This window comes from Ranitomeya imitator, chromosome 1, assembly GCF_032444005.1.
Source record: "Ranitomeya imitator isolate aRanImi1 chromosome 1, aRanImi1.pri, whole genome shotgun sequence".
Taxonomy (NCBI): domain Eukaryota; kingdom Metazoa; phylum Chordata; class Amphibia; order Anura; family Dendrobatidae; genus Ranitomeya; species Ranitomeya imitator.
Genome location: NC_091282.1, coordinates 1,188,627,927 through 1,188,654,070, shown reverse-complemented (window position 1 = coordinate 1,188,654,070; position 26,144 = coordinate 1,188,627,927). Strand labels below are relative to the sequence as shown.

The window sequence follows — 26,144 nt, the reverse complement described above, 5'->3', positions numbered from 1 at the left end:
GCATGCGTTGCAGCTGTCTAACAGCAGCAAAACATGCAGCCGCAGGGACTTGATCATATTATCCGAGCATGCTGAAGATACTCAGATAACATCCGAGCATGCTCAGTTATCCGCGCACGTTCGCTCATCACTATTATTTATTCCAAAAAGGGTGCAACCAAATATTAGGTTGAGGGTACCAACAATTTTGTTCAACCCATTTTTGTTTGTTTTTTCATGTGAAATTATGTTCAATTTGCCATTTTTATGTCTTTTTGCATTTTTCCAATGCAATCAAAAGGAAATAAACATGCGTATAACAAAACACGTGTAAGTGCAATAACATTCACACATTTGGGTTTTGCGAAGGATTTGGGTATAAAATAAAAATAAAAAAAATCAGCAGCAGCTTATTATATTAACAGCAAAGGGAATGGGATTTAAAAACACCAAGGTTACTTACTGGTAGCCGGTTTTTCCGGAGCCCATGACAGCACACATGAGAGAGGGGATCCACCCAGTCAGGACAGGAAACCTACTGAAATAAAAGGGCGGTACCTCTCCCTCACTTCAGTTGGTTTTCAGAGCATGAGAGGCCTCCTTGGTTAGTACACATGGTAATCCACCACCACATTATAATAATAACAAAAACACCCAACTAAAAGTGCACACCAAAGGGTGAAAAAAGAAGGGAGGGAATATACAGGTGCTGTCATGGGCTCCGGAAAAACCGGCTACCAGTAAGTAACCTTGGTGTTTTCCTGTCTCCCATGACAGCACACATGAGAGATTTTTGGAGAAAGGAACACCTTAGGGAGGGACCACCGCTTGCAGCACCCTTCTACCAAAGGTCAGGTCAGTAGAGGAAGACAAGTTCAGTCGGTAGTGTTTAAAAAAGGTAGATGGTGAGGACCAGGTAGCAGCCTTACATATTTGATCAAGCGATACCTCTGCTTTTTCTGCCCAGGAAGTAGCCACGGCCCTGGTGGAGTGAGCTTTGATGCCTTCAGGGATCGGAACGCCACATGCAGTATAGGATAAGCTAATGGCCTCCCTAATCCACCTGGCAATAGTACCTTTAGATACCCCATGACGTTTCCTGCTACAAATAGAGACTGATCCTTCCTCCACTGACTGGTCAAGGATATGTACTGTAACATAGACCTTCTTACATCAAGAGTGTGAAACCTCTCCTCACCTGGATTTTTTGGATTAACACAAAAAGAGGGTAATACAATTTCCTGACTCCTATGAAATTTAAGGACTACCTTAGGTAGGTAAGCCGGGTCTGGTCTTAGAACCACCCTGTCGTCATATATCTGAGTGTATGGAGGACAAACAGACAGGGCTTGCAAATCACTCACCCTACGTGCGGACGTCAAGGCTACCAATAGCACTGTTTTTAGAGTGAGAAATTTTATTTATAATACTTGCAAGGGCTCAAAAGGTTTCTTAGTTAGAGCATCTAAAACGAGATTTAAATCCCAAGGAGGAATTTTTTGAATTACTACAGGTCTAGACCTACTACATGATCTAATGAAACGGGCAACCCATTTATTGGAAGCTAAATTGCAATGATATAAAGCTCCTAACGCTGACACTTGGACCTTAAGTGTATTGGTAGCCAGTCCTAGCTGTAAGCCTGCTTGCAGAAACTCTAAAATAGCACCCACAGGAGCCTCATCTGACAAAGGTTGTCCTAAAAACTCTAGAAATCTCTTCCATGTCCTACCATAAATTCTTGATGTAACCGGCTTCCTGCTTTTCAACAGGGTGGAGCCTAACCCTGGCGAGAATCCCTGTCGGCTCAGTAATGCCCTCTCAAATTCCAGGCTGCCAGATGGAAGCCCTTCACTTGAGAGTGGCATACTGGACCCTGGGTAAGCAGGTCCGGGACCTCTGGCAGGATCCATGGATCGGTTACCGACATTTGTCTTAGGAGAGAGAACCATGGCCTTTTCGGCCAGAATGGAGCAATCAGAATCACTCTTGCCTGCTCCGTCCTGATCTTCCTCACTACAACCGGTATTAATGCTATTGGGGGAAACACGTAAGCGAGGCTGAACTTCCATGATATGCGGAGGGCATCTACTGCAACCAGGTTCCCCCTCGGGTCTAGCGAACAGAACCTCTTCACCTTCCTGTTGTGAAGCGTGGCAAACAAGTCTATTACCGGTTCTCCCCAGGCCTGCACTATTTGTTGGAATACCCTGGGATTCAGTGACCATTCTCCCTGTCTTAGCTTTTTTCGACTTAAGTAGTCCGCCTTCGTGTTTTCGACCCCCTTTATGTGTAGAGCTGTGAGGGACAGTAGGTGAGATTCTGCTAATTGAAGGAGCGCCAATGTTGCCTTCATGAGTGAAAAGGATCTCGTTCCCCCCTGATGGTTGATATAGGCTACTACCGCGTAATTGTCGGGCATTACTCTGGTATGACGACCCTGAAGAATTGGAAGGAAATGTTTTACTGCCCTTTCTACAGCCCATAACTCTCTTATATTGGATGTTTGATGTTTTTCTGTATGGGACCAGGACCCCTGGACGGAAAGGGACCTCAGATGTGCACCCCATCCTGTACCACTCGCGTCTGTTGTGATCACGTCCTCTATTGGAGTCAGCCACTGAACCCCTGAGCTCAAGTGATCCCTTACTGACCACCAGACTAGGGAATCTCTGAAGCGTATTGAGAGGTGAATTTTTCCCTCCAAATGCCCTTTTAACAACCTCTGTGTTGACAGGACCTCCCACTGTAATTGCCTCAGGTAAAGTTGTGCCCATTTTACAGCGGGAATACAGGATGTTAGTGACCCTAGCAGGGACATTGCCTTTCTTAGTGTCATCACAGGTTGATGTATCGCCAGTTCCACAAGACTTTGTATTTTGGAAATTTTGTTCTCCAGCAGGAGACAGAGTTGACGCGTGGAATCCAGAATCAACCCCAGGAAGGATTGAACCTTCACTGGTGTTAATCTTGACTTGGCGACATTTACCTCCCAACCTAATACTGCTAGGGTCGTAGTCACTTCTTTTATTTGCGCAAGACAGTGATCCACTGATCTGCCTTATATCAGGAAGTCGTCTAGGTATGGGACGATGACTATGTCCCGGGAACGGAGGAAGGACATGACCTCTGACATTAATTTTGTAAATATCCTTGGCGCTATTGATAGACCAAATGGAAGGGCAGCATACTGGTAGTGTTTGAGCTGACCTTGGACAAACAGTGCTTCCCTCAGAAATTTTTGATAGTCTTGATGAATTGGGACATGGTAGTACGCGTCCTTTAAGTCTATAGCTGCCATGAAGCAGTCTGGAAACAGCATCTTTATCGCTGAGCTTACCGACTCCATCTTGAAGGAGTAATTTTTTATTGACCGATTTAGTTTTTTTAGGTTGACAATAGTCCTTAGTGAGCCATCTGGTTTTCGTATTAAGAAGAGAGGGGAATAAAACCCTTCTCCTTCCTCTACTTTTGGAACTTCTACTAGGACCTTTTTTAGAACTAGCCCCAATACCTCTGTTTCCAGAGCTAGCTGTTCTTCTGGAAGTTTCCTGCATGGTATTAACACAAAAGTCTCTCGAGGTAGATGAACAAACTTTATTTTTAGTCCGTCGCTGACAACATTCAACGCCCAACGAATGGGGGAAATATTCAACCAGGCATGAAGATAGAACGAAAGCCTTACCCCTACTTCTAGCATGGCGTCATTGAAGGGGGGGGCTTTTTTGTGGATGTGGAGGGGCCCTTAAACATGTACCCCGATCCTTTCCTATCTCTATAATCCCAGTTTCTTCTATCTCCCGGAGGGCGACCTCTATTGAATTTTCCCCTCCGAAAATAAGGCTGTCTGATATCCACTGGAAAACGGGGAAAACCTTTTTTCCTGTCGCCAGCTTTTTCTAAAATGTCCTCTAGTTTCTGACCGAAGAGGAATTTGCCGTCGCACGGAATGGAACAGAGTATTTTTTGAGGGTAAGTCCCCTGGGCACCCTTTCAACCACAAGGCATGTCTTGCCGCGTTAGACAATCCCGCTGCCCTAGCTGCAAGTCTTACAGAGTCGGCTGAGGAATCCGCTATAAAGGCCGCTGCTCCTTGTGCCATTGCCATATTGGCTAGGATTTCATCTCTCGGCACTCTAGACTTTAACTGATCCTCTAATTGTTGCAGCCAGACTATAAGGGAGCGGGCAACACATGTTCCAGCTATTGCCAGCTTTAAACCTCCTGCGGCTGCCTCCCAGGTATGTTTTAAAAAAGCATCAGCCTTCTTGTCTAGAGGGTCTCTAAGGACGCCTGAATCATCCAAGGGTAGGGAAGATCTCTTAGAAGATCTGGCCACTGCACCATCAATTTTAGGGGCTTTATCCCATATTTCTGAATCCTTATCATCAAAACGATAACGTCTCTTGGAGGCTGAGGGAAGACTACCCGACTTTTCAGGCTTTTTCCACTCCTTTTCTATAAGGGTTTTAACTATTATTTACAGGGAAGGTACGCTTCCTTTTCTCCTCCAAACCACCAAACATAACGTCCTCTACTGATCTGGACTCCTTCTCGTCCTTAAGGCCCATTGTAGCCCTAACAGATTTAACCAGTTTATCTGTATTCTCAGTTAGGAAGCATGGTCGGCCCCCAACATCACTATCCGAAGAGGAGCCAGAGAACACAGAAGAGGATGAACAGGGAGACAGAGGTCCTTCTTGATATTCCTCATCAGATTGAGGGGTATCAGAATCTGGAACAGTCTCTAAGACCTTGCTTCTCTTTTTAAGGGCTGATTTTAAAGACCCTTTAACCTCTGCCCTAATCATGGCCCTGAGGCTAGTGGCAAAGTCAGGGGATTCATCCTGAATAGTTTTTTGAATGCAGTCCGCACAGAGGCTTTTCTGCCATTGGACTGCTAGCGGGGTTTTGCAGAGGGCACATTCTTTGTTCTTGGATTTGGCACTAGTCTTCCTCGGCGCCTGATAAGCAAGCAGAGACATGGCGCCCATTAACACCATGTGACATTTACGAAGATCACTCACCACCCGCTGACACTCAAGGGTACCGGCTTTTGAGGCTGATCTGGAGTACGGATAACGTCCCTCCTAGAAGCTGAGGAGTCCTGTGACTTCCGATCCGGACGACTGCCGCTTCTCCTCCTAGCATGCTGGTGAGCAGACATGGCACCTGATAAGCTCTCCTGCTGCTGCTGCTGTGGTGATGACTGATTTGAGTGTTGCTCGATACAGTCCTCCATAGCTGAGCTCTGTATATGCGAGCACTTTCCCTGTGGATCCACTCCCTTTTAAAGGGTGATCCACTCTGCTCACCGCCTCCTCCGGTACCATCTTCTGCCCCTCCCTCGCCTCTGCGCCCACCGGAGACCGCCAGGGTATTCCTGAGACGCCGCAGCGTTTGTTCATGGGCGCCGCCATCTTGGATCCGGCGCGCAGCAGCGACGTCACGAGGCCACGCCTACTCCCAGCATGCCCCGCGCGCATCACCACCGCGCACCCGGAAACCAGAGCCGGCGGCAGCAGAGGGGGAAGAAAGCGGCGTGGCAGCCGCAGAAGAGCCACAGGACTCCGGACTGCGCTGCCAACGCCCGCACGTGCGCTAAGGCCCCAGGACCCGCGAACGGCGCTTCCACACCCTGAAGGCCGGCCTACAGGCATTCTGCCTGTTCTTCCAGAGCCGGGACAGGAGTGGGTGAGTGGAATCTTCAATCAACATACCGCCGTACATTCAGCACAAGAGTTCCCCTCAGGACAGGAAACCCAACTGAAGCGAGGGAGAGGTACCGCCCTTTTATTTAAGTAGGTTTCCTGTCCTGTCTGGGCGGATCCCCTCTCTCATGTGTGCTGTCATGGGAGACGGGAAAAATATCATCCACACGCAGCAGATTCTGAGCAGAAATCAACCTGAGCTGCAGGTTTTTTTAATCCGCAGCATATTACGGTAACTCTCTGGATTTTTACTATAGATTTCATCCCATGCATTGCAAAGCTGTAAAAAATTTACTACATGAAGATTTTGCTGGGCAATTTTTTTTTCTGCTGCTGAATCTCCACCAACCTAAATTGGTTGACAGCTCCTCAGTGTACCTTCCCCCTACAGCTGTTGAATCTTTGTCTCAAATCTGTCTCCCTGGACTAAGTTCTTACTGATCCTTCCCTTATCTGTTGAATCTCTGCCCATCTAGCCTGATTGACAGCTACTTGATGTCCCTCCCTCCTGTTAAATCTCTGCTCTCAGCCTGATCATCAGCTCCTCAGTGACCATCTCACTACTGCTGAATCCCTGCCCACATAGCCCGATTATAAGCTCCTCCGCCCTCTTGCTGCTGAATCTCCACCAACCTAGCTTGGTTAACATCTCTTCAGTGTGCCTTGTCCATGCAGCTGTTCAATCTCTGACCCCCTAGACTAATAGCTCTTATTGACCCTTCTCCCTGTTGCTGAATCTCTGCCCACCTAGCCTGACCGACAAATCCTCAGGTTCCTTTCCCTCTGCTGGTGAATTTGACTAGCCTCATCAAGAACTCTTCAGGGACCCTCCCCCTCTTCTGGTAAATCTCTGCCCATCTACCTTCACCAACACTTCGTCAGGGTTCCTCCCCTCTGCTGGTCAATCTCTGCCCATCTAGCTTCTCTAACACTTCCTCAGGGTCCCTCCCATCTGCTGGTAAATCTCTGCCCATCTAGCTTCTCTAACACTTCCTCAGGGTACCTCCCCTCTGCTGGTGAATCTCTGCCCATCTAGATTGATCGACAGCTCGCTCTTGCGCAAAAGCTCTGACTACCTCACCCGACTGATGGCTCCTCACTGTCCCTCCACCGTGTTGTTGCTGAAATCCATATGCAGCAGAATCTGGACGTTTTTGTTTTTTTTCAGCCACGTGGGGACATACCATTACAGTAATTTGCTGTGACTTGAAAGATAAGAAGCCTGACACGAGTTAATGATGTATTTACAGGAGAGAATACTTTACAGTTTGGGAAAAGGTTTTTGCTGCAATTTTCATAATCTATTTTTATATATATTTTAATATTAATATTTTATTATATTTATATATTTTATTGTTTTATTATTATCTATATGTATTTTTTATATATATTTTAATATTAATATTTTATTATATTTATATATTTTATTGTTTTATTATTTAGATGTATTATTTATATTATTATATTATTATATTTATTATTATTTATATTTATTATTTTATATATTTACTATTATATTATATTTATTATTATAATACATTATTTATATTATTTATATTTATTATTATATTATATTTATTTTTTACGTATATTTATTATTACGGTATTATATTACTATTATGTGGCTTGTGGGTGGGCTGATCCTTTTCTGGTTGCAAAACCTGATTAGAAAGAACTTCTCTAGGAGGGTATAGAGAGAAACAAGCAGGTCAGTAGGTTGGCGATGAATAGAAGATTACCCTGGCTTCCCTTTCTGCGTCCAGCGTTCCTCCCACTTGTTCTTGTAGCAAGGCGTACGCTCTCTGCAGGGCCTGGTACTCCCGGGTCAGCTGGCGAAACCTTAGATCAGCTTCTTCTTTAGGAGTGCTCTTCAAGGGGAAGGAATAATGGAGCAAATTATCAAACATGAATCATTCAAATACCGGCAGACATGACACTTTCGGTGTGGCAGCAGATTCTGCCCGTGCCTGCCCACATCAGAGTCCAGAGAAAAGGCTCTGCCCTTAATGATTAGGCCGTATTGCACAAATCCTCAGCAATCTACAGCACAAAGCAGGTGAACAGGGTTTAAAAATCCAACTCACGTTGTGGGGGAAAAAAAAAATGCGCAAAATTCAGAGCACGCTGAGTATTTTCATGTCTCAACCATGATCATTGAAATATTTCTATGGAATGTAAGAAAAAAAAAAAATGTTGATTTCATAAAAATCTAGCACCACCCCTGTCTGCAGGTCGTGTGTGGTATTGCAGCTCTTCCTTAGTCACATTAATGGAGCTGACATGCATTACTAGACTTCACACCCATGAACAGGGGTGGAGCTGTTTTTTTGGGAAAAAAGCAACCTTGTTTTTCTAATCATGTAAAACCTTCCAACAATATTACACCCCTGAAAGTAGAAAATACATTTAGTGCTTTCGAAGTGAGGGGGTCATGGCTTAAAAACGGCACACACCTAAAGTATTACCTTAACGTATCCTTTTTGTTACTGGATAATAATAATAGCAAATACCTACAATTAGAAATGTAGTACAGTTCTCCTGATTACCCCCATGTGCAAGGCATTGCAGTAGCTTGGTTACGACCACTCATATAGTGACAGTTAGCTGTTATTGGTTGTAACCATGGATACCTCAACTACTGCAATGCCTGCACATGGGGCAAGCAACAAAGCTTATCAGTAGAACTTTACTACATTACTAATTGTAGGTTACTACACCTACTACATATTGGGATAAGTATCCATTTCTAATTATTTACAGACCCAAGGTCTGCATTAATGCGTCAGCAGGAGTAACTTACATCTTCTATGTCTTCTTCAGGCGTTGCAGGTGTCCTGTCCGTCTTATCGGTGTTGTAGGAGGTGACCGAAGAGGTTTCTGAATCGACGGATTCTTCGTCAAATCCAAAAAACGTCTCCACAACATGCCTCTAAATAAAAAAAGCAAAAAACGAACGTCTGGTTACTAAGTGAAAGCATGTAAACGCTTACAGTATATACACAAAGGAAGCCAAGAGACCACCTAGTGCCCCATGGGGACCTCCATGTGGTCAAGCAGGGTGTCACCTGGTGTCTGCGGACGGACTAGAAATATTAAATCCCGTAGCTTTCTGAATTATCAAATTGATTCCAAATACATAATAAAATACATTTTATCCATCAAAAACGGGATCTCCTGGATTATCAGACCTTCTGGATTTTCAGACAGCACAAAAAAATAATATATAAAAAAGCAAAATACTGTAACATGTGATATCAAAGAATTAGCTACTGATTTAACTATTCAATTAGTCTTCCACATTATATTGCATTTCTGTGCAAGAAATACATGCCGGAATATTAGACATTCTGGATTATTGGACAGTTATAAAAAGTATAAACAACTATTTCAACAAACATTCAGAAGGTCTCCAGCTGATGTGAAACTATAACTCCCCGCATGCCAATAAAGTCAGCAGCTGTCAGATCATGGCTGGGAGTTGTAGTTTCACAATGGCTGGGGAGACTGCTATTAAACGGAATCTGTCAGCAGGTTTTAGCTGTGTAATCTGAAAACAAGATAATGTAGGGGCGGAGACCCTGATTCTAGGAATGTGTCACTTACTGGGCTGTTTGCTGTCATTTTGATACAATAATAGTGTTTTCTGCTGTAAGTATAGGAGTTCTCTGAATCCCGAGTCCTGTATAATCCCGCCCACGCCACTGATTGGCTGCTTTCTGTGTATAACCCCACCCACTATAATCAGTGTTGGGGGTGTGATTGGACCAGGAGGCACAAGACACCTAGTCCTGTACTAATAATCTCCTGCTGATAAAACTGATTTTATTGAAACCGCAACACAGCCCAGTAAGTGATACATCGCTGGAATCAGGATCTCTGCCCCTACATTAGGCTGCTCTTAGACTACGTAGCAAAAAGCTGCTCATAGATTCCCTTTAATATTTTATTATTATTCAACTTAATTTTTTTTTTGATGTGTGAGAATCTAGAGCACAAGTGCCAGAGTATGAGAATTTCTGGACTGTCAGGTGCCAGACTAAAAGCCTTTTATTAGGATAGCACTGAATGCATGAGTGTAATTATTAGGAGGCTATTAGTCAGGATCCTTTCACTTATCACCCGGGGATCTGTCACAATGTGTTCCAGTGACGACTTGCTGATGGTGAATGGAGACAACTGGGAGAGGAGTTTCTACCGTTACCGCACCCCGGGGACATCGTCAGCAGTGTATGATGTTATACACCGGCCTCCGCTGAAAGCGCGATTAACCCGAGCAAAACAATAATTATCCAGCGACCGCACATTCTGCAGCAGGACCCCCCACTCCTCCTGGTATCGGACTTATAAGCTATTCTGTAATGTCTCAGTATAAGTCACTTCTCAATGTAATGTGCTGCCGAATATGATGCCGCTATAAAAATTATTATTATAGGATATAGTGTACACACAAATTAACATTTACATGCACAGGCAAGCACATGAGATTTAAAAGGGAAACTCCACTCAAAAAAAAACAAAACAAAAAACTAAAAGTGTAGCACAATTGGTAGTAACCCTTACAACTCATCTTATGTAAGTTTTCAGCTGTGTCATTTTTCTCTCTATTCACCACACAATGTGAATGTAAAAACTCTTTGGGTATGTGGTTTATCAGGACTATGTGAACTCGGTAAATACAAACAAAAAAACAACAACATAATAAAAAAATTATATACACTTGTACATAGTCTGGTCTTTTCTGTACTAACATATGGAGGCGAAACCTGGACAATAAAGAAAGATAGAAGAAGAGTTGATGCCTTGAAACTGCAGTCCTGAAGGAGGATGCTATCAATTCCTTGGATGGCAAGAAGAGCAAACAAATTAATTTTCGATCAAATCAAGCCAGACATGTCACCCGAATCAAAGGATCGCCAAGCTACGACTTGCCTACTTTGGAGAAATAATGCGAAGAGAGCGATCACTGGAGAAGGACATCATGGTCGGAAGAATAGAAGGAACAAGGTGAAGAGGAAGACCGGTAACCCGATGGCTTGATACAATCAAGATAATGGCGGAGAAGACCCTGGTGGACCTGTCTAGGCCTACAGAGCGTTCATCCATCAAGTGGACATGGCTGATGATCTAGGCGTCTTATGAGGATTTGTGTACATGGACAAAACGTAAAGCACGGACCAACGAGGGTTTTCGTGAGGATTTTGCACTGTTCATACCCGTAAGCCAGGGATGTCAAACTCAAATACACAGAGAGCCAAAATTAAAAACTTGGACAAAGTCGCGGAACAACTCGGAGGTCAACCTTGATATTTCTTAAAAAAAAAATGTCTACAATTGAGGAAATTTTTCCTCAAATATTATGATTAACCTTTTTTCATATGGAAAAAACTTAAATGAGTTGTCCAACGAACCAAGTACATTTTTATAGAATCTTTAACAAAACACACGATCATAAATGGTACATAAAAGGAATAATATACCGTATACACTCGAGTACAAGCCAAGATTTTCAGCCCATTTTTGGGGGCTGAAAGTCCCCCTCTCGGCTTATACTCGAGTCATACCCAGGGGTTGGCAGGGGAGGGGAGTCTAATACTCACCTGCTCCCGGCGCTGCATCTTCTTCCTGTACTGAGCGGTCACATGGTACCGCTCATTACAGTAATGAATATGGACCCGACTCCCATAGGGGTGGAGACGCATAATCATTACTGTAAGGAGCGGTAACGGTGATCGCTCAGTACAGGAAGAAGCTGCAGCGCCGGAGAACCAGGAACATCACAGGAGTAGGCGAGTATAATGGGGAGGGGTAGCGCTGCGCGATATTCACCTGCTCCTCGTTCTGGTGCCGCTCCATCTTCAGCGTCTTCAGCAGTGACGCTCAGGTCAGAGGGCGCGGTGACGTGGTTAGTGCGCGCCCTTTGCCTGAACGTCACTGCAGAAGACACTGAAGACGGAGAGGCGCCCGGAACGAGGAGCAGGTGAATATTCAAAGTGCCGGGGGCCTGAGCGACGAGAGGGGAGTATGTGATTTTTTTTTTTTTTTTATACCAGCAACAGCAAATGGGGCAAATATCTCTATGGAGCATCTTATTGGGCCATATTCAACATTTGTGCAGCATTATATGTGGCAAATATGTCTATGGAGCATCTTATGGGGCCATTATTAACCTTTATGCAGGATTATATGGGGCATATTTTAATATGGAGCATCTTATGGGGCCCATCAAACTTTATGGAGCATTATATGGGGCTCCTGATTCAATATGGATATTCAAAAACACTTAACCTACTGATGTCTCAATTAATTTTACTTTTATTGGTATCTATTTTTATTTTTGACATTTACCAGTAGCTGCTGCATTTTCCACCCTAGGCTTATACTTGAGTCATTAAGTTTTCCCAGTTTTTTGTGGCAAAATTAGGGGGTCGGCTTATACTCGGGTCGGCTTATACTCGAGTATATAAGGTAATATGTTATTTAAGAGCAGAAAGTTTAAACGGCCCAATGGCCTAATTAAAAAATGTAGTAAAGGAAAAAAAGTTATTGAATTAAATAATACAGAATATGCTTGCTGCTTTACATTATAGTAAAATAGGAATCCCGGGGAATAAACCATGCGCTCAAAAGAGGTGGAATATGATGACAAAGAACACAGTTGTATGTGATTACAATAGCAAAATAGACCTTGCTCTTGCAGTGTGTGGTGAAAAAACCCTGACGTACGTTTCCACGCAATGCCTTTGTTTGGGCAGGTGACACCAGACCAACAAAAGGATCCCTTTATAACCAGTCACTGACCAATCAAAAATAACATCAGCTCCATAGAGAATGCAACAGCTCACTTCATTGGTGGAGAGTAGAAAGATATAAGGCTACGTTCACATTTGCGGCTTTGGACGCAGCGGCGTCGCCGCAAAACAACGCACGCGTCATGCTTCCCTATGTTTAACATTGGGGACGCATGTGCGTTCGTTTTCATGCGTTTCGCGACGCATGCGTCCTTTCGACGCACCTGCCAGTGCGTTGCAAACGCAACATGTTGCATTTTTTCTGCGTCCAAAATTTTTAAAAAACGCTTGCGTCGTACTTGCGTTGTATTTGCGTCGTCGAAACTTCAAAACCTCCGTTGAAGTGTATTGGCAACGCAGAAGACGCAAGTACTTGCGTTGTTGTGCGTTGTAGGACGCATGCGTTCTTTACTTTAAAAACAGAGACACTGAAAAGACCCTATAAATTAAAAAAGGGTTGAACGCATGCGTCAAAAATGCATGCGTTCTACTTGCGTCTTTCGTGCGTTGCGTCCACGACGCTGCGTCCAAAGCCGCAAATGTGAACGTAGCCTTACGACTGACAATGTAGCCACGAGACCCGAATCCTGTAAGACTAGTGCACAGTGCGGCTCAGTCCCCGGAGGCTATTAAAAGTATGTTTTTCTCTGAAATGTTGCAGCGTTTCAAACATTTATGGCTGAGATACTACAGCCAATGGCTGATGCATGCTGCTCACGGACTGATCAGCAAGCATCAGCTGAGAGGTTCCCGTTAATAGTATAAATTGGAAATGACAGGCTAACTATTACATATATGCGTCACTGGATGGGGAAAATAGGGATGAGGACCAGTGGGCCAGTCCAAGACTTGTTGAAAAGAGGCAATTTGCTCAGAGATTACGAACAGTGATTTACTGACTGTGTGCTCCAAGCGCCAGTGTTTGCTGATTGATCGGTGGTGTGTGTGGATGCAATTCTCTTGCAGAAGAGTCTGTGGGTTCCCGAGGGAGAGAGCAATTGGTGGAACTTAGGGCCAGGGTTCTGCAGAGCCTGAAAGCAGGGAGTGATAAGCTGCCCTAGCAGGGAGCAGATCAGGAACGTGTGCCGCCAACTGGGCTCTGGAAGGTAATGAAGGCGAGTGTGGCGGCAGTGAGTCTTGTAGAGTATTATACTTTGAGAAAATGCAGTTCTAGAGATCCAGGACAGTGCGCTTATGATGTGGTTCATGCCCCGAATCAAAGGGTATAGCGACATTCCTGCCTTGCGGGCCAAATATAATTATCCAGCAGGCCAGATTTGGCCCATGGACCACAATTTGACATGTATGCCTTAGGCCTTCTTCACACGTCCTGGCGATTCCTGGACAGGAAAAACCAGTACTGGTGAGATCCGTGATCCGTATCTGTGTACTGTTCGTATGTGACATCCGTGTGTTACGTACCGGCGCCTGGTTAAAGCAGTATAGTTCTCGCTGATCCCCAGCGCCGGCTGCTGAAGGCAGCTCTCATTATTATCTCCTGGTCTCCCTAAGATCAGCACAACCAGGGAGTTGTATTCAGCACCCGCTGTGTCCCTCCTGTGTAAAATTAGGAATTTTAAAAAATGGAGTAATTTTTTTTTAACCAGCAGAAGGAAAGCCATCAGCTGGAGACGGATATTCATAATTTGGGAAAAGGGACAATATCCCACTATTAATAACAGCTCACACACAGGTGTTTGCTTAGCCTTTACTGGTGAATTTATGGGGGACCCCAGAAAAAAAAAATTAAGTAGGGTTCCCCTATGAATTCAAACCAGCAAAGGCTAAACAAAAAGATGTTGGCTGATCTTAATAAGCTGGGAAGGGGCCAGGGATATTGCCCCCCTCCCAGCTTCCCAACATCTGCCATCAGTTTATTTTGTGCAATTGAATACTAAGGCTATGTTCACATGCTGTGGATTTTGCTGCGCATCTGCAGTTGCGGGTCCGCAGCGGTTTCCCATGAGTTTACAGTACAATGTAAACCTATGGGAAACGCAATCCGCAGTGCACATGCTGCGGAAAAAAACGCGCGGAAACGCAGCGGTTCACATTCCGCAGCATGACAATTCTTTGTGCGGAATCCGCAGCAGCTTTACACCTGCTCCATAATAGAAAACCGCAGGTGTAGAACCGCAGTGGAATCCGCACAAAAACCGCGGTAAATCCGTAGTAAAACGCAGTGTTTTTGCCCTGCGGATTTATCAAATCCGCTGCGGAAAAATCTGCAGTGGACCATTCTACATTCTACACATACCCTTAGCAATCAACCCCCTCCATGAATTGGTAGGTTGTTTCATCAGTATTTTGCACCTGTGTTGCCGCCATCTTTACTCCACGGATTTATGCATTAGTTCTGAGACCTGAGCAGGTAAATACTGCTGCTCTTTATTGCTGTATTAATTCCTGAATTTTTAGAGGATTTTTATTGATCTTTTTGTGACTTTGCTTTTAAAACACTCATTTGGCCATCAGCCACCTAATGCCGGGCTTAGCTTTTGGACGTTCATTCAATTAAGAGAGTGGAGTAAACTACCGCCAGACACTTGTGCCCAATCCTTCATTGTCCTGACAACTGGGGGACTTGGGACACTGCCATATACTGTACATAAAAAAAAAAAAAAAAATCAGTGGGGTCATCTGACATTAATCGAATGTGTATGGATTCCTTAACATTAATGCTATAGACCTTGGTTTTTACATTAAGATTTAATAACCACGCATCGAAATGGGGAAGAAAAAAAAAAAAAAAAAAAAAAAAAAAAAAGGGCAGCCATCCAAAACTAGAGCCAAAAACATTCCACAAAAAGAGTCAAGACTGTGAGCAAAAGTAACGCCAAGACCCCTCTAGACCATCAGGCGATCCATCAGAGGTCCGAATTTAAAAAGGTAAAAAAAAAAAAATCTGCAAGAACTTTATTAGCTGCCTCCCCTTTATCTCATGCATGCAAGTGTGGGGTCGCAGAAACAGACCGATAGCCCCCTAGATCATTTAGACCAAAAATTGATATATTATAATGTTGGGGTGTTTATGGATCTACAGATCGAGTAAAGGTTAAATTGATGCAGATAATACAGCGCAGGGATTTTAGGGCACAAAAAAAAAAAAGCGTCATTTGACGCATAACTGGGTATCAGTTAATTACTTGAGAAATGTTCAGCTATTTTATAGGCTCTTAAAGGGGAACCTGACAGGTAACACATGCTGCCTGCTGCATGTATCAGCCATTGGCTGTACAATCATGGCTATGTAAATTTACTTTGAAGCTCTGCAGCACCGAGCCGCACGGGTGAATAGTCGTTCAGGCGGGTCTCCAGCGGCTTCTCCCTGGCCGCTGACCGTGACCGAGTAGTTTTTGCCTATACGCCCTGTCAGGTTACTTTTAAATGGAATCTGTCAGCAGGTTTTGCCATGTAATCTGACAGCAGCATGCTGTATGGGCAGAGACCCTGATCGCAGTGATATATCACAGTTTACCAAGTGCAGCAGTTATGATACAATCACTTTTCTCTTCTGCAGATCTAGCAGTGCTATAAACACTGAGCTCTGCATAACCCCGCCCACATCACTGATTGGCAGCTCTGTGTATAACCCCGCCCACATCACTGAATGGCAGCTTTCTGTGTATAACCCCGCCCCCATCACTGATTGGCAGCTTTCTGTGTATAACCTGGCTCACACCAGTGATTGACAGAAAGCTACTAATCAGTGGAGGTGCGCATTTGGACCAGGAGGCACAAGACAGAAGGTCCTATAGTGATAATCTCCTGCTGATAAAACACTGATTTTATTAAAACGGCAAGGCACAGCCCAATAAGTAACATTATTGGAATCATGGTCTCAGCCCCTTCATCAAACTGCGCACAGGTTAGATAGGAAAACCTGCTGACATTCTTCTTAGGGCCTCAATCAGACATCAGTGGTATTTTTTGTACCCCCAAAAAAATTGGTCCGAGAATCATAGATTTTTTTTTATCATTGTATCAGCTTTTACCACGAGTGTTTGGTCAGAGTTTCATCAGTTTTTCTCGAATGAAAAAACAAAAGAAAGGAGAAAAATGGAAAAACCTCCATTATTCTATCAGTCAGTGGAAAAAAAAAAAAAGAACAGTACATGGAAGGCATCCATAGACTTGTATTGTCAATACTGGACAAATCTTCGTGCTTTTGGTTGGATGCTGCCCGTGAAAAACATGGACAGCACTCGTACGAGAAAAACGGATGTCTGAACGATGCCCTAAGAGTTTGCCACTTGCTATCAAGGTGGTGCATTACGAGTCATGATAACCTCTGCTACATCCGTACGTGGAATGTTCGGAACACTTACTATTTAACCAAAGCAGGGAGTACAAATGCTACCTCTCTATCTACCTATCTATTATTTATCTATTATCTATCTCCTATCTATCTATCTACCTCATATCGATCTATCTATACACATACACAAACACATCTGAATACAGAATACCCTAAATATAACTATCTGTATATGTCTATGAACATGCACACGTATTCCTATGCAGCAATCCTGGCTGATCTTGGCAGTAAATGCGTCCTTTACCTTCGTGTTTATAGGTCAGCTCCTGGCATCCCGAAAAATACAGACAGACTAAGGCGCAGAGGCATATGAAGAAGGAGAAGTACAGAATGAGTAGGAAATCTTCCATTGTGCGGGAGTGAAGAGCGTCCACTTCAGGAACCCTTCATCTATCCTCTGCCGCCCCGGACTTCGCCGCCTCGTAGAGCTGCACAATTTACATGGCGATGGCCCGGGAGTGGGGGGAGCGGGGCGTATATTATCGGAGGCTGCTCCTCCTCGGGTGCAGGTAGGCTGCCACATGTGCACTGGGTCCCCTGACCATTCCCTGCGAGCTCTGCAGAGCTGGCAACAGTAACCTGGAGCCGGCGAGCACCGAGAGAAACACTAAAAATACACTATAAAGAAGCTCAATACCCTTCACTGCGCGGTAATGGACAATGTAAAGGGCCTGAAAACTCCGCCGCGCTCTATCGGGAAGTGCGCGGTTCTGGCTGCTCTGTCAGGAAATAAAGGGCATTTTCTAAAAATCCTAGCAACAAGTGAGGATCGATCGGCAAAGCAGTCTCCTTCATGGATTAGAGTTGCCTAAAAATTGTATTGACGTATTTAAATGTCTGTTCATGGAATCGGGGGTCATATCGCTTTCCTAAAGGTAAAATGAACACTTGCTTCTAGGGTCTCCTACAGACTGACACCGATCGCTGAAGATCCCAGGATCATAACTGCTTGTGATCAGTCACCAAAATTCACAGTAATATCATTTTTAATTTTAATAGCGCCAACATACTCTGCAGCACATCACAATATTAATCCATGCATTATTAAATAAATCTCTCATATCAGATGAGGCAGGTGTACTTTCTTTGAAGATCGATATCAGAACGGTTTACAAAATATATATGGTATATATAATATATACACGCGCACACACACACAAATATATATATATATATATATATATATATATATATATATACATATATACATATATATACACACATGCATACATACATATCTATATATACACATATACACATACATACAAAAGTATTCGGCTCCATGGAACTTTTCATCCTTTTTCCACATATCATGCTTCAAACGGAGATATCAAATTTCAATTTTTGGTGAAGAATCAACAAGTGGAACAGAATTTATTGATTTGGGGGAAATTCAAAAACTGAAAAGTGGGGCGTGCAATATTATTCGGCCCCTTTAACTTAATACTTTGTTGCGCCACCTTTTTCTGTGATTACAGCTGCAAGTCGCTTGGCGTATGTCTCATCAGTTTTATCCATCGAGACACAGAACTACTTGCCCATTCTTCCTTGGCAAACAGCTCGAGCTCAGTGAGGTTTGATGGAGATCGTTTGTGAACAGCAGTTTTCAGCTCTTTCCACAGATTCTCGATTATATTGAGGTCTGGACTTTGACTTGGCCATTCTAACACCTGGATACGTTTATTTGTGAACCATTCCATTGTAGATTTTGCTTTATGTCTGGGACCATTGTCTTGTTGGAAGACAAATCTCCGTCCCAGTCTCAGGTCTTTTGCAGACTCCAACAGGTTTTCTTCAAGAATGGTCCTGTGTTTAGCTCCATCCATCTTCCCTGTCCCTGCTGAAGAAAAGCAGGCCCAAACCATGATGCTGCCACCACCATGTTTGACAGTGGGGATGGTGTGTTCAGGGTGATGAGCTGTGTTGCCTTTACGCCAAACATATCGTTTGGCATTGTTGCCAAAAAGTTTGATTTTGGTTTCATCTGACCAGAGCACCTTCTTCCACATGTTTGGTGTCTCCCAGGTGGCTTGTTGCAAACTTTAAAACGACACTTTTTATGGATATCTTTGAGAAATGGCTTTTTTCTTGCCACGCTTTCATAAAGGCCAGATTTGTGCAGTGTATGACTGATTGTTGTCCTATGGACAGACTGTCCCACCTCAGCTGTAGATCTCTGCAGTTCATCTAGAGCAGTCAGGGGCCTCTTGGCTGCATCTCTGATCAGTCTTCTCCTTGTTTGAGATGAAAGTTTAGAGTGACAGCCCTGGTAGATCTGTAGTGGTATGATACTCCTTCTATTTCAATATGATCGCTTGCACAGTGCTCCTTGGGATGTTTAAAGTTTTGGAAATCATCTTGTATCCAAATCCGGCTTTAAACTTCTCCACAACAGTATCACGGACCTGCCTGTTGTGTTCCTTGGTCTTCATGATGCTCTCTGTGCTTCAAACAGAACCCTGAGACTATCACAGAGCAGGTGCATTTATACGGAGACTTGATTACACACAGGTGGATTATATTTATCATCATTAGGCATTTAGGACAACATTGGATCATTCAGAGATCCACAATGAACTTCTGGAGTGAGTTTGCTGCACTGAAAGTAAAGGGGCCGAATAATATTTGGCAGGTCCGTGATACTGTTGTGGAGAAGTTTGAAGACGGATTTGGATACAAAATGATTTCCAAAACTTTAAACATCCCAAGGAGCACTGTGCAAGTGATTATATTGAAATGGAAGGAGTATCATACCACTGCAAACACTGTGTACATACGTACAGTATATATATATATATATATATATATATATATATATATATATATATATATACATACATACATATATATATACATACATACATATATACATATATATATACATATATATATACATATATATATATATATATATATATATATATATATATATATATATATATATATATATATATATATATATATATTTTTTTTTTTTTTTTTTATTTATTTATTTATTTTTAAAGTGCCTAAATAAAAAAAAAACACTACTTGGAACTCTAAATAGCTCAACATAATATCAAGATTATACAACAATTCTGACATAGATTTCTAAGAACTGCACTAGCCTCATCGGGTAGAAGATCTAAATATTAAAGGTTTGTATTGCACATCTGATGACGGGTTCCCTTTAAAAGCCTGTGATTATCATCCGAGATCTCCTTAATTAGACATCTTCTCACGCCTTGGGGGACACTACCAGTTTCTCCTAATCTGAGCATGTGACCAAAAGAAGCAAGAAGACCATGGAGAAATCACCAACCACACAACTGAAGAACCGATATCAAATCTTTGTAGAGGATGAAGATGGCACACCTAAGAATGAAGCAATACCAGCAAGCAAAAAAGAAAAGGGCACACAGCAACAAGTGACAGCAAAAAGTACAGCCAAGAAGCAACGAAGAGTGGTGGTGGTGGGAGACTCACTACTGAGAGGCACCGAAGCAGCCATCTGCAGACCGGACATAACTGCAAGAGAAGTATGCTGCCTTCCAGGTGCGATGATCAAGGATGTGACCGATAGGATACCAAAGCTCTTCAGCTCCAAGGACGTCCACCCATTTCTTCTGATACATGTTGGCACCAATGACACGGCAAGGAAGGACCTACCGACAATCTGCAAGGACTTTGAAGAGTTGGGGAAGAAAGTAAAGGAACTGGATGCACAGGTAGTTTTTTCTTCTATCCTTCCAGTAGACGGGCATGGCACCAGGAGATGGAACAGGATCCTTGATGCAAACAACTGGCTAAGACGATGGTGCAGACAACAAGGATTTGGATTCCTGGACCACGGTGTGAATTACTGGTATGATGGACTCCTCGCCAGAGACGGACTACACCTCAACAAACCTGGGAAACACACATTCGCCAGAAGACTCGCTACACTCATCAGGAGGGCGTTAAACTAGAAGAAGAGGGGACGGGAAGAAAAACATTAGACTTGAACAAAGAAGATACAGGAAAACAAACTCAGAAGGGAGGTCAGAACATTTCTAAAACAATCCACAGTGAGGAGATTGGAACAAAACAAAATCCTCTAAACTGCATGCTCGCAAACGCCAGAAGCCTGACAAACAAGATGGAAGAACTAGAAGCAGAAATATCTACAGGTAACTTTGACATAGTGGGAATAACCGAGACATGGTTAGATGAAAGCTATGACTGGGCAGTTAACTTACAGGGTTACAGTCTGTTTAGAAAGGATCGTAAAAATCGGAGAGGAGGAGGGGTTTGTCTCTATGTAAAGTCTTGTCTAAAGTCCACTTTAAGGGAGGATATTAGCGAAGGGAATGAGGATGTCGAGTCCATATGGGTTGAAATTCATGGAGGGAAAAATGGTAACAAAATTCTCATTGGGGTCTGTTACAAACCCCCAAATATAACAGAAACCATGGAAAGTCTACTTCTAAAGCAGATAGATGAAGCTGCAACCCATAATGAGGTCCTGGTTATGGGGGACTTTAACTACCCGGATATTAACTGGGAAACAGAAACCTGTGAAACCCATAAAGGCAACAGGTTTCTGCTAATAACCAAGAAAAATTATCTTTCACAATTGGTGCAGAATCCAACCAGAGGAGCAGCACTTTTAGACCTAATACTATCTAATAGACCTGACAGAATAACAAATCTGCAGGTGGTTGGGCATTTAGGAAATAGCGACCACAATATTGTGCAGTTTCACCTGTCTTTCACTAGGGGGACTTGTCAGGGAGTCACAAAAACATTGAACTTTAGGAAGGCAAAGTTTGAACAGCTTAGAGATGCCCTTAATCTGGTAGACTGGGACAATATCCTCAGAAATGAGAATACAGATAATAAATGGGAAATGTTTAAGAACATCCTAAATAGGCAGTGTAAGCGGTTTATACCTTGTGGGAATAAAAGGACTAGAAATAGGAAAAACCCAATGTGGCTAAACAAAGAAGTAAGACAGGCAATTAACAGTAAAAAGAAAGCATTTGCACTACTAAAGCAGGATGGCACCATTGAAGCTCTAAAAAACTATAGGGAGAAAAATACTTTATCTAAAAAACTAATTAAAGCTGCCAAAGAGGAAACAGAGAAGCACATTGCTAAGGAGAGTAAAACTAATCCCAAACTGTTCTTCAACTATATCAATAGTAAAAGAATAAAAACTGAAAATGTAGGCCCCTTAAAAAATAGTGAGGAAAGAATGGTTGTAGATGACGAGGAAAAAGCTAACATATTAAACACCTTCTTCTCCACGGTATTCACGGTGGAAAATGAAATGCTAGGTGAAATCCCAAGAAACAATGAAAACCCTATATTAAGGGTCACCAATCTAACCCAAGAAGAGGTGCGAAATCGGCTAAATAAGATTAAAATAGATAAATCTCCGGGTCCGGATGGCATACACCCACGAGTACTAAGAGAACTAAGTAATGTAATAGATAAACCTTTATTTCTTATTTTTAGGGACTCTATAGCGACAGGGTCTGTTCCGCAGGATTGGCGCATAGCAAATGTGGTGCCAATATTCAAAAAGGGCTCTAAAAGTGAACCTGGAAATTATAGGCCAGTAAGTCTAACCTCTATTGTTGGTAAAATATTTGAAGGGTTTCTGAGGGATGTTATTCTGGATTATCTCAATGAGAATAACTGTTTAACTCCATATCAGCATGGGTTTATGAGAAATCGCTCCTGTCAAACCAATCTAATCAGTTTTTATGAAGAGGTAAGCTATAGGCTGGACCACGGTGAGTCATTGGACGTGGTATATCTCGATTTTTCCAAAGCGTTTGATACCGTGCCGCACAAGAGGTTGGTATACAAAATGAGAATGCTTGGTCTGGGGGAAAATGTGTGTAAATGGGTTAGTAACTGGCTTAGTGATAGAAAGCAGAGGGTGGTTATAAATGGTATAGTCTCTAACTGGGTCGCTGTGACCAGTGGGGTACCGCAGGGGTCGGTATTGGGACCTGTTCTCTTCAACATATTCATTAATGATCTGGTAGAAGGTTTACACAGTAAAATATCGATATTTGCAGATGATACAAAACTATGTAAAGCAGTTAATACAAGAGAAGATAGTATTCTGCTACAGATGGATCTGGATAAGTTGGAAACTTGGGCTGAAAGGTGGCAGATGAGGTTTAACAATGATAAATGTAAGGTTATACACATGGGAAGAAGGAATCAATATCACCATTACACACTGAATGGGAGACCACTGGGTAAATCTGACAGGGAGAAGGACTTGGGGATCCTAGTTAATGATAAACTTACCTGGAGCAGCCAGTGCCAGGCAGCAGCTGCCAAGGCAAACAGGATCATGGGGTGCATTAAAAGAGGTCTGGATACACATGATGAGAGCATTATACTGCCTCTGTACAAATCCCTAGTTAGACCGCACATGGAGTACTGTGTCCAGTTTTGGGCACCGGTGCTCAGGAAGGATATAATGGAACTAGAGAGAGTACAAAGGAGGGCAACAAAATTAATAAAGGGGATGGGAGAACTACAATACCCAGATAGATTAGCGAAATTAGGATTATTTAGTCTAGAAAAAAGACGACTGAGGGGCGATCTAATAACCATGTATAAGTATATAAGGGGACAATACAAATATCTCGCTGAGGATCTGTTTATACCAAGGAAGGTGACGGGCACAAGGGGGCATTCTTTGCGTCTGGAGGAGAGAAGGTTTTTCCACCAACATAGAAGAGGATTCTTTACTGTTAGGGCAGTGAGAATCTGGAATTGCTTGCCTGAGGAGGTGGTGATGGCGAACTCAGTCGAGGGGTTCAAGAGAGGCCTGGATGTCTTCCTGGAGCAGAACAATATTGTATCATACAATTATTAGGTTCTGTAGAAGGACGTAGATCTGGGTATTTATTATGATGGAATATAGGCTGAACTGGATGGACAAATGTCTGTTTTCGGCCTTACTAACTATGTTACTATGTTACTATGTTACTATGAGTTGTGTAGCATATTTCTCATGCTGTTCAGCCGTAAATCTCTGGAGGAAAAAAGACAGGTGAAACCCTTCTGGGCTAATGTGACGCAGATCAGCAGAATGTCGCTCATCATAATATGACATTATGTATCGAGGGGTCACTTCGAAGAGGACACTTATAAAATAAATCTGATCCAAAGTTGAACCCTTCATGAGCATGAAGTTACATATGGAGCAGGTAATATTCCAAGCTTTTACTACCCATTGCACAGTAATAACGGACAGCACTTGGATGACACATGGCTGTAATCCGTGTGCTGTTTTTTCATGGACTCACTGTTTTTTTTGTGTTGCAGACATTCAGACCACACACAAAAAAAAGATTAGAATGATTTAGCAATTTATGCATTTATGTAATCTATAGAAAAGCACGTCCCCTTGTGGCCACATTGTGTAAGAAATGCAGTCTCCCTTTTCTGGACAGACTTCCTAGCTGCTCAAATGTTTCTGTGTCCAATTACTGTGATGAATCGGAAAAACATGGAGTAATTAATCTCTGCCAATAGAGCTAATTAAACCTACTGTGCGGCTTCACAAGCAGAAGGGAAACACAAGCGGAAACAACGGGCCTGATTCATTATTGCATTTGTTCCTTTTTGGTCTAGTTTTTCGTGACTTTCGACAATTCCTTTAATTTGCCGTCTTGTTTTAATTCTATTTTATATATGTCCACCTGTTTTGTTTTCAATGTTAGCCAATATGGGTGTGTTTTTTATTTTCCAAATGTTTGCAATCATCAAACTTTTGGGGCAGATATACCCCAGTCCCACCGTATTGATTTTATGTATGCCTGAAATTTCTGCGCAAATTTTTCCACATTTTAACAGAATATGATGTTTATACAGCTCTAAGTGTATCCTATGTGATGCATATACTGCAGTCTCGGCGTATCCTATGTGACGTATATACACTAGTCTCGGTGTATCCTATGTGATGTATATATAGCAGTCTCGTGTGTATCCTATGTCATGTATAAACAGCAGTCTCGGTGTATGCTATGCGATGCATAAAGAGCAGTCTCGGTGTATCCTATGTGATGTATATATAGCAGTCTCGGTGTATCCTATGTCATGTATAAACAGCAGTCTCGGTGTATCCTATGTGATGTATATATAGCAGTCTCGGTGTATCCTATGTGATGTATAAACAGCAGTCTCGGTGTATCCTATGTGATGCATAAAGAGCAGTCTCGGTGTATCCTATGTGATGTATATATAGCAGTCTCGGTGTATCCTATGTGATGTATAAACAGCAGTCTTGGTGTATCCTATGTGATGTAAATATAGCAGCCTCTTCTCTTATGATGTATATAGAGTAGTCTTGGTGCCTTTTATGCATGGTGTATGTACAAGTCTCTGTGTCTCATGTGTGATGTATACTGTAGTTTTTGTCTCTTATGTGATGTACTTCCAGAAGTCTCCGTTTTCCTATGTGAGGTTCGCAGCAGATCTCCCACTACTTGAATGTCAAGCAAGCAATGATGAATTTCCCACTTTGAGGAGGAGACATATTGAAAATATACATCTGTGTTCGGAACAACTTACTGCTTTAAAAAAAACTAAATATTCTCAAAAGTATTGACTGCGCTACAGATTGACTGGAAAAGCAGTTGCGATTAACATCATCCGCACAACACAACATTACAGCGCACCAAAGAGAAGCAGCTCCAGCCATCACATTAACCCCATCACGACATGCGCCGTACTAGTACAGCGCATGTCGTGTCTCCCCTTTGATGTGGGCTCCGGCGGTGAGCCCACATCAAAGTCGCGACATGTCAGCTGTTTTGAACAGCTGACATATGCGCGCAATAGCGGCGAGTGAAATCGCGATTCACCAGCCGCTATTATCCTGTTAAATGCCACTGTCAAACGCTGACAGCGGCATTTAACTGCCGCTTCCGGCCATGCGGCCGGAAATTAGAGCATCGCCGACCCCGTCACATGATCGGGGGTCGGCTATGTGTCAGTATGGTAACCATAGAGGTCCTTGCAGACACATCTCTACAACAACTGTTAAGAGAAGACTTTATGCAGCAGGCCTTCATGGTAAAATAGCTGCCAGGAAACCACTGCTAAGGACAGGCAACAAGCAGAAGAGACTTGTTTGGGCTAAAGAACACAAGGAATGGGCATTAGACCAGTGGAAATCTGTGCTTTGGTCTGAGGAGTCCAAATTTGAGATCTTTGGTTCCAACCACCGTGTCTTTGTGCGACGCAGAAAAGGTGAACGGATGGACTCTACATGTCTGGTTCCCACCGTGAAGCATGGAGGAGGAGGTGTGGTGGTGTGGGGGTGCTTTGCTGGTGACACTGTTGGGGATTTAT

The 26,144-nt window shown here is 43.0% G+C and overlaps 2 protein-coding genes across 9 annotated transcripts in view; both read right to left on the bottom strand.

Moving 5' to 3' along the window:
* JAKMIP1 (janus kinase and microtubule interacting protein 1) overlaps positions 1–26,144 on the bottom strand; it is a 211,713-nt gene that overhangs the window by 64,837 nt on the left and 120,732 nt on the right. For all 8 annotated transcript variants that reach the window (XR_011317025.1, XR_011317024.1, XM_069744820.1 and 5 more), the window contains exons 9-10: positions 8,491–8,619; positions 7,430–7,558 (exon numbers count right to left, since the gene is read on the bottom strand). Coding sequence is in view for 6 of the 8 variants with exons in the window: in XM_069744820.1 (XP_069600921.1) it covers positions 7,430–7,558; positions 8,491–8,619 (258 nt within the window). In the remaining 2 variants the exon portion in view is untranslated. The remainder of the gene's footprint in view (positions 1–7,429; positions 7,559–8,490; positions 8,620–26,144) is intronic.
* LOC138657194 (uncharacterized) lies at positions 8,531–17,217 on the bottom strand. Its single transcript, XM_069744821.1, has 2 exons — positions 17,041–17,217; positions 8,531–8,619 (listed from the first exon to the last, which is right to left on the bottom strand). The coding sequence occupies exons 1-2, from the start codon at positions 17,144–17,146 to the stop codon at positions 8,588–8,590; spliced, it is 138 nt and encodes a 45-aa protein (XP_069600922.1). The 5' UTR covers positions 17,147–17,217; the 3' UTR covers positions 8,531–8,587.

What these genes read in the sequence shown, in the direction of transcription:
- LOC138657194 (XM_069744821.1), bottom strand. Translation starts at nt 17,146, where the DNA reads ATGGAAGATTTCCTACTCATTCTGTACTTCTCCTTCTTCATATGCCTC. An exon ending in GCTGACCTATAAACACGAAG is followed by an intron (nt 8,620 to 17,040) that starts GTAAAGGACGCA and finishes TTTTTTATTTAG; the next exon opens with AGGCATGTTGTGGAGACGTT.